The following is a 15,170-nucleotide window of genomic DNA, read 5'->3' on the forward strand; positions in this document are numbered from 1 at the left end:
ATTTCTAAAAGTTTGAATATTTATTTTGAATCTGTTGACAAGATAGCCATAATTTAAAGATCATGCATAATGCGGGTTCACTGTTATATTCCTAGATGGGAGTGACCATTGCTGTCTTAACCCTTATCTAAGCAGAAGGGTCCTGTAACCCCACCCTCACTCACCCTCTAGGTATTTTCTTCTCTGACTAGGACAGGCTAGGACTTTTGCTTTTACATTTCATGACCCTTTTCTCTGTCTCCAGCATATTTTGATACTATTAACACATTTTGTTTGGGTCATACCCTAGCTTCATGTGTCAGATTACAATTAGGAGAGCCTACACTGTAAGAGTTCCCAAAACAGCCTCATAAGAGATAAGTCTTACTGAATCTAGAGTGTATGGTATACTTTGTACATCATGATTTGGAAGATGATGTGGGTTGATATTTGAGTACATTTCAATGAATTAATAAAGTTTTGACTTAATACTTTCCACACTTAACCTTTGACTTTATGGGTCACTCATTTGTGTTTCTGCTTGTTTTGAAGGACTGTTACAACTTTCATTATGATCAGTTGTTACGATGGCATAGATTACTCTGATTTTTTTTTTTCCCGTTAAACTCTCTCACTGTCCCCTTAATCCAATCCATTAGATGGATTGGAACATCTGTCTCTAAACAGAGCTTTTTTATTACATCAAAGCTAGTGTTGTACCTATTGACCCCAAATTTGGGTCAACAGGGACTGTGCCATTTTATTGTCCCCGCCGAACGAGTTCGAGCAGGGGACTATGAAACGGGCTCCGTACGTGTGTGTGTCCGTGTGTCCGTCCGTCTGTGCGTCCGTGTGTCCGTCCGTCCGTCTGTGCGTCCGTGTGTGATCAAAATGTTCAATTTGCTACTTCTCTGTCATTTATGAGCCAATTTTGATTCTGTTTGCTTTATATGATAGCACTACATAGGAGCTTTGAAACTTCTACACAAAATTTCAGTTGTGACCTTTAACCTTGACCTTTGACCTATATTGTACAGTTTGCTTCAAAATGCTACTCCTTCGCCATTTCTAACCCGATTTTGATTCCGTTAGCTTTATGTGATGGCACTAGGTGTGGGCTTCAAAACTTCTACACAGAATTTTGACCTTTGACTTCTTTGACCTTTGACCTTGATTTTGGACCTGTATTGTACATTTTGCTACAAAATGCTACTCCTTCGCCATTTCTAACCCGATTTCGATTCCATTTGCTTTATGTGATGGCACTAGGTGAGGGCTTCAAAATTTCTACACAGAATTTTGACCTTTGACTTCTTTGACCTTTGACCTTGATTTTGGACCTGTATTGTACATTTTGCTACAAAATGCTACTCCTTCGCCATTTCTAACCCGATTTCACTTCGGTTTGCTTTATGTGATGGCACTAGGTGAGGGCTTCAAAACTTCTACACAGAATTTTGACCTTTGACTTCTTTTACCTTTGACCTTGATTTTTGACCTATATTGTACATTGGCTACAAAATGCTACTCCTTCGCCATTTCTAACCCGATTTCGATTCCCATTGCTTTATGTGATGGCACTAGGTGAGGGCTTCAAAATTTCTACACAGAATTTTGACCTTTGACTTCTTTGACCTTTGACCTTGATTTTGGACCTGTATTGTACATTTTGCTACAAAATGCTACTCCTTCGCCATTTCTAACCCGATTTCACTTCCGTTTGCTTTATGTGATGGCACTAGGTGAGGGCTTCAAAACTTCTACACAGAATTTTGACCTTTGACTTCTTTGACCTTTGACCTTGATTTATGACTTATATTGTACATTGGCTACAAAATGCTACTCCTTCGCCATTTCTAACCTGATTTCGATTCCGTTTGCTTTATGTGATGGCACTAGGTGAGGGCTTCAAAACTTCTGCACAGAATTTTGACCTTTGACTTCTTTGACCTTTGACCTTTATTTTTGACCTATATTGTACATTGGCTACAAAATGCTACTCCTTCGCCATTTCTAACCCGATTTCGATTTCGTTTTGCTTTATGTGATGGCACTAGGTGAGGGCTTCAAAACTTCTACACAGAATTTTGACCTTTGACTTCTTTGACCTTTGACCTTGATTTTTTACCTACATTGTACATTTTGCCACTAAATGCTACTTCCGGCGGGGACATATGTTACGCACCGCGTAATTTCTACTTTTCCTTGTTTAAAAAAAAAATCATCCCCCTACTGTCTAATTTTTTCACAATGAAAAATTACCAAATTAAAAGTTTTGTAAGTGGACATAAAATTCCCACATAAGATAAGATTGAATCTTTGGGCTGCATGAAAAAAAAAAAAAAAAGATCTAGCCCTACCATCAGGAGAACAGTGAAATTGTCCCTATTCAACCCATCTTATTGTACTGGGCCTTATTTTGACCTTGAACCTTGCTATTTAGGGTAGATATTTTTAGAAAAAAAAAGCAAAAAAAAAAAAAGACCTTAACCCTTTGAACCCAGCATTATTTGAGATGGTCGTGACCCTCACCCTGCATTATTTGCACATACTGAGCATATTTTGCTAAATGACTGAATACATTGGTAATACATACAAAAAATACAACAAAAACAAATAACCACAGGTCTGCGAAGTGTGGTTATGATTACTCCAATTTTATTTGAGCTGCAATAATAGCTCAGTATGACAATAGTGATTATAATCATAATGATAATCAACGATAGTAATGTTAGCTATAAAAACAATAACCTCACTCCCTGACTGTGCCACGCCCCCTTGACTTCGACGATCACCAACATGATCACCTCCAGCTCCAGCTCTAACGGCATCCCAGCTGCTATTTCCCCCGCTGGTACCCGGCTGAGATTGTACATCACCTTGTGCAGCATCCAGCTCATCATCTGTGTCCGTTTCATCTTCAAAATCACTGCTTTGACTATAATATGACTTGTCATTATCTTCCTCATAATCACCAGATGATTCACCTAAGATTATCGCACGAGCCTCCTCTGCAGAATAGCATCTTTTTGCCATTTTTTTAGCACAAAACTTGCAAATCCAAACCGTAATCAACAAAAGTATAGACCGAAGAATCTCTCCACATCGTTGTAGTGAGATGGCGTCATATTTAGGGGGTCACCTGACAGTTAAAACTCAAGTTATCAAAGTCACGTGATTTCTGGCCGGTATACCGGCCTTTAGGGTATTTGCACGTTCTACGCACGGCCGGTTTTCCAGCCTTTCGGGTTCAAAGGGTTAAGTCTTCCTTCAATTTCAACTACCGGTAACGCCGCTACGGAGTGACCGGCTGCTCGGCGGCCGCTCTTTGCTACCCTGCCGTGTGAGCATAGTGCTGCTCTGTGAGTGAGCTGCATACCACGCAGCTGCTTGTGGCGAGACCGGCACAGATCATTCACTATACTCCAAGCATGAAATCATGTGAACAAATATCAAACATTTGATCAAACATGCAACATTAGACTTCTCAAAGAAGAAATGAGTTTCATGTACCCTAAATAGACCTTTATTATTGGAAAATTGAGCAAAGAAAATGGGATTCCAACGGGATTCGAACCCGAGACCTTCGGATTGCTAGTCCGGTGCTCTACCGACTGAGCTATAGAAAGCCCTAGTTCAGTACTTGTCCCAGAAACCCTCAGATGGTCAGAAGCTATAGCAGTGCGCTATGTGTGTGAACGTAACACCTTTAACGCTTACAAGTTACATACTCAAAAAGCTGCATCACTTTGGTGATCCCTCGCGTTTATCCCCAAGTTGAATTATCCTTCGGGTTTATGCCAGGTTTAAGTGCGTGCGTGTGTGTCACACACATAGCGCACTGCTATAGCTTCTGACCATCCGAGCATTGAGAATTTAAGGATTCTGGGACGAACACTGAACTAGGGCTTTCTATAGCTCAGTCGGTAGAGCACCGGGCTAGCAATCCGGAGGTCTCGGGTTCGAATCCCATTGGAATCCCATTTTCTTTGCTCAATTTTCCAATGATAAATTATATTCATTTCTGGTCAGTTTTCCCCTCTTTACGTTTGTTGCTAAATAGACCTTCACGCATGATAAAAGTAAGAGTTTTTACAGAGATTTAGTAAACTGACATAACGACAACTAAAACTTATTGGGCTGAGTTAATACACCGCGCAGAAAATGAATGTGCGTCTCCGGCAATCGCGAACCACGACAAAAATGTCTGAATTATATCAGTTTTATGTCATTATACTCCAAAAATTCAAAATGCTCAAAATGGTTTGAAACGTATGCAAAATTATTCTTAGCTTCAAAGGAGCGTTTTAATATTTTAGTACATGCGTACATGCACATACACGTCAGGGCACCTGTTTTTTTAACAATAATACATGTAAAATATTACATTAAATATGTACCTTCTAAGTTTCATTGCAAAATAACCTTTAGAAAAGGAGATAAAGACAATATGTGATTTTAGAAAATGATGTCATACTGACATCAGGGTTAAGTGATCATATGGAAAAAGAATATTATAGCAATGTAAGCTCATGAGACATAAGTGATAAAAGTTTCAAGAGCTAAGAGCTTGAACTTTTAGGGATAATTGATACACAAGATTTGTACAGAAAGAAAAATAAAAACAACGAAAGAATTCATACAGAAACAGAAGGTGATCCATAAGTTTTCATGGATAATGTAATTAAAAAGTGCTTTGAGATGATTGGGTATGGTATAGTTTGTCATGGTTGACACTTGCTTTTGCTTTTGCTTCTATTATTAGGGGATGTGTGCAGGGTTTGTCGATCTGAGGGCAGCCATGATCGACCACTCTTCCATCCTTGCATCTGCACAGGTAGCATCCGCTATATCCATCAGGACTGGTGAGTGAAATCCAAAGCCACAGTGTCTTTGATTCATGTCCTTCCCTAGCTTGTTCACAGTATGCATAAGGTTCATTTGTATAACTCTTGAAATGGAATGCTAATCATTCATTAGTGGATAACTGAACCAGAGTCTGCTAAGTCTTATGAGGTTATTGTCCCCGCCGAACGAGTTCGAGCAGGGGACTATGAAACGGGCTCCGTACGTGTGTGTGTCTGTGTGTCCGTCCGTCTGTCTGTCTGTCCGTCCGTCCGTCTGTGCATCCGTGTGTGATCAAAATGTTCAAAATGCTACTCCTTCGCCATTTCTAAACCGATTTTGATTCTGTTTGCTTTATATGATAGCACTACCTGGGAGCTTTGAAACTTCTACACAGAATTTCAGTTGTGACCTTTGACCTTGACCTTTGACCTATTTTGTACATTTTGCTATCAAATGCTACTCCTTCGCCATTTCTAACCCGATTTCGATTCCATTTGCTTTATGTGATGGCACTAGGTGAGGGCTTCAAAACTTCTACACAGAATTTTGACTTTTGACTTCTTTGACCTTTGACCTTGATTTTTTACCTATATTGTACATTGCCTACAAAATGCTACTCCTTCGCCATTTCTAACCCGATTTCGATTCCCTTTGCTTTATGTGATGGCACTAGGTTAGGGCTTCAAAACTTCTATGCAGAATTTTGATCTTTTACTTCTTTGACCTTTGACCTTGATTTTTGACCTGTATTGTACATTTTGCTATCAAATGCTACTCCTTCGCCATTTCTAACCCGATTTCGATTCCATTTGCTTTATGTGATGGCACTAGGTGAGGGCTTCAAAACTTCTACACAGAATTTTGACCTTTGACTTCTTTGACCTTTGACCTTGATTTTTTACCTATATTGTACATTGGCTACAAAATGCTACTCCTTCGCTATTTCTAACCCGATTTCGATTCCGTTTGCTTTATGTGATGGCACTAGGTGAGGGTTTCAAAACTTCTACATAGAATTTTGACCTTTGACTTCTTTGACCTTTGACCTTGATCTTTTTACCTATATTGTACATTTTGCTACTAAATGCTACTTCCGGCGGGGACATATATTACGCACCGCGTAATTTCTACTTTTCCTTGTTTATGCTTTAAGAAGGTTTACTTTGCTTTGTGATATCCCCGTAGAATATTTGTCAAGCTGTGTGTATATATGCATTCATATTGACCCATCTTGTCCTTATTGGTCCTTTCGGCGATGACATTCATCTCAAATGTTAATCATGTGTTTCATTCTTTAAAACTCTTCTTATCATATTAATACAGCTTGGTGCAATGGCTGAAACACAGCAAGAAGGAATACTGTGAGCTGTGCATGCACAAATTCACATTTGCTCCAAGTAAGTAACTTTACCTTTTGTTGTGTGGTACTCAGGCCACCCAGAATCATTGCTCTAATCATCCCTGTAAAAATACTCCATCACATTGATAATTTAGTTTTTAGCTCACCTGAGCCAAAGGCTAAAGTGAGCTATTGCAATCGCTCTTCGTCCGTCGTCCATTGTCCGTCGTGCGTCATGCGTAAACTTTTTACATTTTCATCTTCTTCTTGAGAACCCCATGACCGATTTTCACCAAACTTGGCAAGTAGCATCCCTAGGGGGATAGGATCTCAATTTGTTCAAATGGGCACCATGCCCCACCTGGGGGGGGGGGGCCCCCACAGGGGCCCAAACCCCCCAAAATTAAGGAATCTTAAAAAATCTTCTTCTCTAGAACCAGAAGTGATAGAGCTAAGTTAATGCTATGAATTGTTACATTGATGACTGTAGTTTCAAGTTTGTTCATGGCAGAATCAGGGATGCCCCCCTTGGGACCCAGGGGAAGGGGGTGGGGAGGGGTCCTAATGGAGCCCAAATTGTACATTTTTATCTTTTTCTTGAAAATGCCGTTTTAAATTTTCACCAAACTTGGCAGGTGGCATCCCTAGGGGGATAGAATCTCATTCCCATCATATGGGCACCATGCCCCACCTGGGTGGCCCCAGGGGGCCTAAATTGGGGCCTAAGTTGTAAATTTTCATCTTATTCTTGAAAACCCCATGATAAATTTCCACCAAACTTGGCAGGTAGCACCCCCCACATTAAGGAATATTTACAATACTTCTCTAGAACCAGACTTGAAAAAGCAAAGTTACTTTGAGTTTGTACATAGATGACTGTAGGTGCAAGGTTGTTCATTGCAGTGCCCCCCCCCCCCCCCACAGTTGTGGGGGGGGGGGGGAGGGGGATCCAAACGCACCTCCAAAAGTAAGGAATGTTCAATAATATTGTTCTCTAGAATCAAAAGTGATAGGGCTTTAAGTTGTTTTTTTTTTCAAAACTGCATAGTCCAACATTCTATAAAGTACAGTGTACCTTGCAGGTACAATGTATCTTTACCAGTGTGATGGAATGCAAATGGACACCATGCCCCCAGCTCTCAAATCTACCCCACCACAAGTTTCCAGTGTTCTCAGGTAAGAGTCTGCCAGAATGCATGGAAGGTGAACTTGCAATACTCAGGTGAGCGCCAGACCCCGGATCTCTTGTTACATGAAGAGCTTTATTGCACCAAGTTTACACCTTGATTTAAGGATAGCTATCCAGTCAGTGGGGAGAGCAATTGAGGAGGACAACCTTTTCCACTCAAGGCTACCATAATTCTCCTAGTTTAAAGTCCAAAATACATTGCAGTGCATTCCTCTGATGGTCCAAGCTTCTTTTCTGTTTTGACCATTATACAGGGTTGTGTATTGGGGACTGGATTGTTGACTTATTCTAATCTTAATGGGCCCGATGCATAAAAGCTAGCTATTGCTTGTGCTAGCCTTTTGCGTGAATCAGTATGCATTAAGAATTTGTATGCATAAAAACAAGCAATTGCTCGCAAACAAAAGCTTTTGCTTGCTGCCCGCAAGCAATTGCTCAGAGATCAAGCATTTGCTTAAAAGAAACCTACGCATAAAAACAGACATTTTGCTTGTTCTTGCTAGCATTGCTTACAATTTTCCAAGCTCTGTTAAATGAGCTTGAGCTTTTGCTTAACTGGGACGTTTCAGAACCGAAAGACCAAACTTGTGCAGGAATGGTATGAATCTACAAGAAATTCATCTTAAGATGTGTAAGAATCCTTTTCGTGTCAACAACAAGAATGTCCAGTGGTTAGCACGCAAAATGTGATGAGAAACAGGTAGGATGTCTGACATCTGTGGAGAGCAAGGAGACCTCTCTCCACGTGCGACCTTGCAGGTCCGGGCTACTATAATCAGGGATGCCAGTTTTCCGGCAATAGCCGGAATTCCGGCTTTTTCATATTTTGGTGTCCAATTTCCGGCTTCGTGATACTAGTATTATTTCCGTCTGTGTGGGAAAGCCGGAAAACACGAGAAAGAAACAAAGAAAGAAAGAAAGAAAGAAAAACGAAAAAATATGATCATCTAAACTTACGGGACATTCACTTTCACGATTTCCGTAGTATGTTTCGCATATACTTGGGCATGAGAATATCACAAAACGACTGTCATGCAAAACTAGCGCGATGTTGCTGCTGCTAGCTGGCGGACATGCAACATGTGCGATGATAGCGATCGAACAGTGTGTGGTGTTTCTATGCGATGTACTACATCATAATGTGCGGTCGCGGTGCATGAATCATACTGCGCTCTCGCTATAGCTAGCTACAGCGCTGAGACGGTGTGGTGAGGCGATTGAGTCAGCTGAATGAAGCAAAACTACGGAGATACAAATTTTACGGCACTAGGACTTCTTTATTTTTGCTACAAATTCCTTTTTTTTTCTAGAATACGACCACATTATTGTCTGGAAAGCGTTATACCAGCACGTGCGATCGCGATCGAACAACGTGTGGTGTTTCTAGGCGATGTACTGTGCGGTGCATGGATCATGCTGCGCTCTCGCTATAGCTACAGCGCTGAGAGAGTATGGTGAGTCGATCGAGTCAGCTGAACGACGCAAAACTACGGAGTTTACGGCACTAGGACTTCTTTATTTTTGCTACAAATTCATTTCTCTGGATTAGATTTGAGGGAAGAAGAGCCCTCAGAAATGCTCAGATTGCACCAGAGAGCATCTAAGAACCCCAGAGCTTCCAGGGCCCTTGAGCGGGCCCTGGACCCCGGCCGAAGGGACTTCGCGCTTTGCGCTCATGATGTGCGCTTCGCGCACATCCATTTCGTTCACAAAAAAAATTTCCGGCCCAAGAGCAATTTGCCACTGGCATCCCTGCTATAAGCAGTGATGGGAATCAGCCAGTAGGCCTACATGTGTGTGTATGGATGTATGTGAGCATCTGTGTGTATGTGCATTATGAGTGTCATTCAGAGCTCTTTTGCTACTATGTCAGGAAATGTTTCCGTACACACACACGCCCTTTCAAATACTGTAAAACACAATATATTTGCGGCATGAAAATTTCGCGTGTTGGAGCCGACGGCCTTTCTCGCAGCATGAAATTTTTGTGACTTACCACTTGCATCCAATGCATATTGTGTAGGCAAGAACTTTCGCGTGCATTTTAATTTCGCGAATGTTGCCACTCTCGAAATTCATGAAATTAAAATGCACGCGAACATTCTTCATTTGACAGTACATGCTGTCACACTCGTCTTTGTACCTGTGTTTGCTCAGGCATGACGTGAAAACGCAAGCAATTGCTTTAATGTGCAGGACAAGCAAAAGGTATTTAAGCACCAGCAAATGGTTATGCATATATGGATTTAAGCAATTGCTTGAGCTAGACCTTTTACTAGAAGACCTTGTGCTTGTGCTTGAAGCAATTGCTTACAAGCAATTGCTAGTTTTATGCATTCGGCCCAATAAGAATGGGCAATAGGGTTAATCATATAAGATATATTGATAGTGGCAGAAAGGGGTAGAATGTGGTTATGAGAAAGTGATCGTATCTAGGGAAGGAGACAGACTCTGATTGGAGAGCGAGGAAGTTAAATGTCAGGTCTTCTGTGAAAAATAAGGGGTCGGATGCATAAAAACTAGCAATTGCTTGTCTTGCTGTTTGCTTGAATCCATATGTATAAAAACAAGCTGAAGCAAGTGCATGTGAGCAAAAGCTTTTGCTAGCAAGCACGTACTGCCTGCAGGCAATTGCTTAGAGACTCAGCACATGCTTAAAAATGTATGCATAAAACGGACCTTTTGCTTGTTCTTGCTAGCAATTTTTATGAGTTTCCAAGCTCTGTAAAACAAGCTTGAGCTTTTGCTTATTAAAACTGGGACATTTGCTTTTAAGTATCATTTTCATGTTCATAATCGTAAGACCAAACATGTGCAGGAGTGGTACAAATCTACAAGAAATTCGTCTTAAGTTGTGAAAGAAGCCTTTTTGTTTCAACATCAAGAATGCCCAATGGTTAGCATGCAAAATGTGATGAGAAACAGGTAGGATGTCTGACATCTGTGGAGAGCAAGGAGACCTCTCTCCATGTGTGACCTTGCAGATCCGGGCTACTATAAGCAGTGATGGGAATCAGCCAGTAGACCTACATCTGTATGTATGGATGTGTGTGAGCGTCTGTGTGTGTGTGCATTATGAGTGTCATTCATAGCTTTTCTGCTAGGTCAGGAAATGTTTCCGCACACACACGCCCTTTCAAATACATGCGGTCACACCCGCCTTTGTTCTTGTGTTCGCAAAGGCATGACGTTCCTTTTGTTAAAAATGCAAACAATTCTGGCTATGGCCAATACCCAAAAAAGTACCTGGATGTGGCGTTTTTGTCAAGATTTAGTGCACTTGTGGTGCAGGGCATATTTTGCACAGCGCTGGTGTGTACGTCATGTACGTACCTAGCACCGTGCCGGCCACAGATACAGTATCTACCAAAATAAAATTTGCGTCAATGTTAGCTGTAACGCAAGTGGCGATCGGCACTGCGAAATTTTTTTTTTTGCGTTAAGATCAACAATCGCTGTGCGTGACTCTGCGTTAGATAGAAACGTTAGCTGCGTTACTTTGGCCTCTGAGTTAATTTTTGCGTTAGCGGAGATGGCAAGCGATCTCGTAGATTGCGAGACTTCAGCGGCAGATTTAATGGGTTTTTACAGAGGGTTTCTTACCGGTGGAAGATACACTACATTACCAATAAGATTTGACACTCCGTTCGATATTTGACCGAAAGATCAGTCTGTATCTGGTCGTCGGGATAGGCTGTGTTCCACGGAGACTGCTTCTGGCTTCATGGATCCCCTCCGAAGAAGAGCCGATAAAGTAAAAAAATTATAAAAGACTCCTCCAGACAGACATATTTTTCTGTCTAGTTTGATACAAAACTTATTCATCACGCAACACCAATCGAAACACGGTATGATCATCACTAAAGCAGCGAAAGCAGCTAGCTGCTCACTCGATCGCGTGGTACCGTTCTCGAAGTTGATGGGCCCAACCCCCTGCTAGTTGGTGCACAACTCACCTGCGAGTGTCAATGTAGATCACGTGCACAAGGCGCAAGACAACACGCTACACTCATTTCAATTATAAGTTCCTAATCCGCGAGTTATTACTATTGCCGCCATAGGGACTTTCGTCCCAAGTTCATTCAGTAAATATACACTACTGAGATACAATGTAAAAAAAAAGGAATTGATTATCCGTTACGCGGCCTTTTTATTTTTTTTTCAGTACAATGGTGGGGACTGATACATAATTTATTATACCATACAAAGCAAAAAATTGCGAAGCCTGTTGGGATTGCCGATGGCTTTGGAATCTCCGATTGTCTTTACGGAGGGAATTGTGTTAATATCCTGTGAAGTATTGTTTGTTAGCCAAATGTATATTAGTTTTCAATCATTTCTGGCAATAGATTTATGCGCTGCGTATGAAATCTTTTAATATTTTTCATAGATTTGTATTTAGAATGACTGTATTTCAAAACAGGCCTACAATTTACGTGTATTGGTTTACCTTTTTACCAGGGAGATGGAACGTCTCTTCCACCTCCTTGCTTTTTAACGAGATAAATACGTAACTGCGATAGAACGGTTGCCACTATAGGTAAGATGTGTAGGTCCTACTATGGATGCAGCAGGGCGTCTGAGGTGTTACGCTCTCACACCTCTGCAGCCTGCTGGGTGAATGGACCACCAGCTTCCAAGTATAGAATAGTACATTATATGCACTACATTGCACTATACAGTATGCGAAACATGTGCTCGCACTTTTTAGCGCCACATGTTTCTTGGAATTCTGGCTTGGTGGTTACGAACTGCATGTTCGATCTGGGAAGTTGGGGGACGCAGTGGTTCATAACACTCGGCGACTATGAAGAAATCATCTTGTGGCATTTGCTAATGCAGTGCAGCAAAAAAAAAAAAAGACAACAAATTTCACCAAGTAAGGGAACGTAAGAAGCATAACATTGTGATCATGCCATGCTTAGAGCCGGGGTTTTGAGGTAATTCAGTAGATGGTTGATACTGGCAGCTAACATACTAAGCTCCGTCACCAGACATTTTCTGAAAACGTGTAGTGTGCATGGCGCAGGGCAGGTGCTGTGTACGTGTAAACCATCAACATGTGACCGCAGCTTTGTTGTTGATTTATTTACGTCTTATCGCTAAGCGACAATAAGCGATTATTGTCTTGACACACAATCCCTGTTTTGTAGATAGGCCTCATGTGATTCGAATTTCCCATTAAATGATGATTAGATAAATATTTTTTCAGGGTTAAATTAGCATCTACAAGGTGCAGATAACTGTTCACTCTTTTAATTTTGGGCCAAAAGAACGAAGAATCACGGCATTTACAACAATGAATGCGAAGGATTCTTTATGTGAGACTATTCTCTAGAGTGATGAGTTGCCAATCCGAATATGATACACAGTACACACACACACACACACACACACACAATGACTATTCTTTGATGAATGTGCGTGACTACTTTCTTTGCTGAAAAAACTCCTTTCCTCCCAAATCAGTCTAGCACTTCATCACTGTGAATAATAATTGTCAAGTTATATAGTAATATAATTTTTCTTTTATTAAAATTTAGTCAAAATAAGTTGACTCACAAATGAACATTTTTATCTCAAAAAGACGCGTCTTTAGCACATGGTCAAAGTTCAGTTTGTAGGAGTATACGTATACGAATCTACTTTTTTTTTTCATTTGTCATTCAAAGGGAAGAGAAGATGACCGACCGGTGAAAGTCGAAATCAAAAGAACAAAACGCAAACAAGGAAACACCTGCTTCTAGGCAGCACACCAACATGGCATTGATAATAATTCGATATCACCAATCAAATTCCGTTCTTTGCCAAACATTTTACCAACCAACAGTTTTCTTTTGTTCTACTGAAATTTCGGTGTAACGGAAGAAATTAACAATAAAGATATAGAGCCGATAATGCTGGGACCCGATTTTTAATTTTTAATTTTTTTACTACATCGAAACAAGGTTTTCGTGTTATAACAGTGGAGTGCACCGAATTTTAACCAACACTCCCAGTTGTCACAAGACACTCAAGTTAAAGGTTGTATGCAAAAAAAAAAAAAAAACCACACTAATCAAACACACTTCCGTGCTCTTTGGATACTTAAGGCCTATATAATCGTCTCATATATTATCGACTTTACAATCAGTCTTATAGTGATTACGGGTACATGTTTAAGAGAATCGAGATGAGCGACCATCTCTACGAAATGGCCATCACATCAGAACGGCAAACCAGGGAGGTATCATGGGACAGCAGGTGTTACGACCAAAATCACTCTGAGAATGATCGCACAAAAGAAACAATCAACTAATGTTCAGGTGGTTTATTAACAGTGATATTGTGGGTACAGACTCATAATCAGTTTTCACATCAGTACAATAATGATCAATAAAAACAATTATAACTCAGTAATGGAATCACTTACACACATTACAGCCAAATCCTAAATCACAAGGTCCATGTAATCCCCTGGAAATGTCCAAATACGATGTTTGATGCACGATGAGGTGATCCCCGATGCACCGATGAATGATTCCTCCGACGTAAATCCAGAGGCACAGGGTACAATTATCCATGTTGTATATATCCAGGGTAAAGATCCAGGGTATATGTCCACAGCAAAACGTGCAGAATCCAACGTTATGACGACCATGTCCAGAATGAATGACCATGAATGATGTTTCACCAATAATGTCCAGCTAGGAATCCAGCCCGTCACAGCTTTGCTGTAACAATGTCCATTGACATAAAAATGGAGTCTATCTCCAATGAAGGCAAATTAATTCTCTGCAGGCAAAATGTCTCCCAGGCTTATCTCCACAAACATAACAGGTCAGCAGGTAACACAGGACTGACTATAACAAGTCACTTCAGAGCCAGAAGTGACGTTGGAAAAAGGAACAAAAAAAAAGAGGACATTAGTAACGACAGCGATGTGGAAGAAGTCAATATCGGCCTACCCGCTACACCCATCGGCGCCACCGCTGCACCCCTGGCTACCGGGATGGAACCAACTGGCCCCGACGATGTGCTCACCACTGCAACGCTTGCTGAATATTTTAAAGAGGCATCTCGTAATTTCAAAAAGATGATCAAGAATGCAGTGGACTCGCTTCTCGAAAGCATCAGGAAAGTAGAGCGAGCCATCGAATTTGAAGGTCTGCGGGTGGACGACCTGGAAAAGAAAAATGTTGCCCTGCAAAAGAAACTGGAGAAAATGGAGTCAGAGATGGAAAAAATGAAAGGAGAAGTCGCCAAACACAACGCCGAAGCAAACAAGGCAGAGAGATTTTCACGTCGTAACAACTTCAGGTTCGTCGGGATAGAGGAGGCTGCCAAAGATGAGCGCGAAGACTGCGTCGACATCGTCGAGAACATCATCAAGCAGTACTTCGACATGGATGTTAAGGTGGAGCGAGCCCACCGAGACGGAAAGAGAGGGGAGAAGCCAAGGCACATTCTTGTGAAAGTCCTGTCCTACAGAGAGAAGGTTGACATCATGAAAAATGCGCGAAGAAAGCTTAGCAAGGAGAAATTTTACATCACGGACGACCTCACCAAAGCTGACCTAGAAGAGGAAAGGAAATGGTCAAAACAAGTCCAGCATCTCTACGTCCAGGGAACAAAACTTCGCTTCTTCGCTGGAAAATGGCGTAATTCTGGTGGCCTTCCGCATGAATTCTGATTTGTTCTATTGCACCTTTAAGGACGCCATTTTGATCACCGCTCTTGTTTATATCAACCACATTCCTTCTACGTTACCCGTCCATTCATAATGGGAGCTGTCCGTTACATAACGCGTCGTCACTATGTTCATTGACAATGGTA

General features: G+C 41.2%; 1 protein-coding gene across 1 annotated transcript in view; it reads left to right on the forward strand.

Annotated features, from left to right (window-relative positions):
* LOC139744590 (E3 ubiquitin-protein ligase MARCHF6-like) overlaps positions 1-15,170 on the forward strand; it is a 246,330-nt gene that overhangs the window by 15,693 nt on the left and 215,467 nt on the right. Inside the window, 2 exon segments of the mRNA XM_071655019.1 lie at positions 4,745-4,844; positions 6,151-6,224. Coding sequence (XP_071511120.1) covers positions 4,745-4,844; positions 6,151-6,224 — 174 coding nt within the window.

The sequence above is a fragment of the Diadema antillarum genome, unplaced genomic scaffold, assembly GCF_040938485.1.
Source record: "Diadema antillarum isolate AM-2024a unplaced genomic scaffold, OU_Dant_1.0 seq00001190_RagTag, whole genome shotgun sequence".
In the NCBI taxonomy this organism is placed as follows: domain Eukaryota; kingdom Metazoa; phylum Echinodermata; class Echinoidea; order Diadematoida; family Diadematidae; genus Diadema; species Diadema antillarum.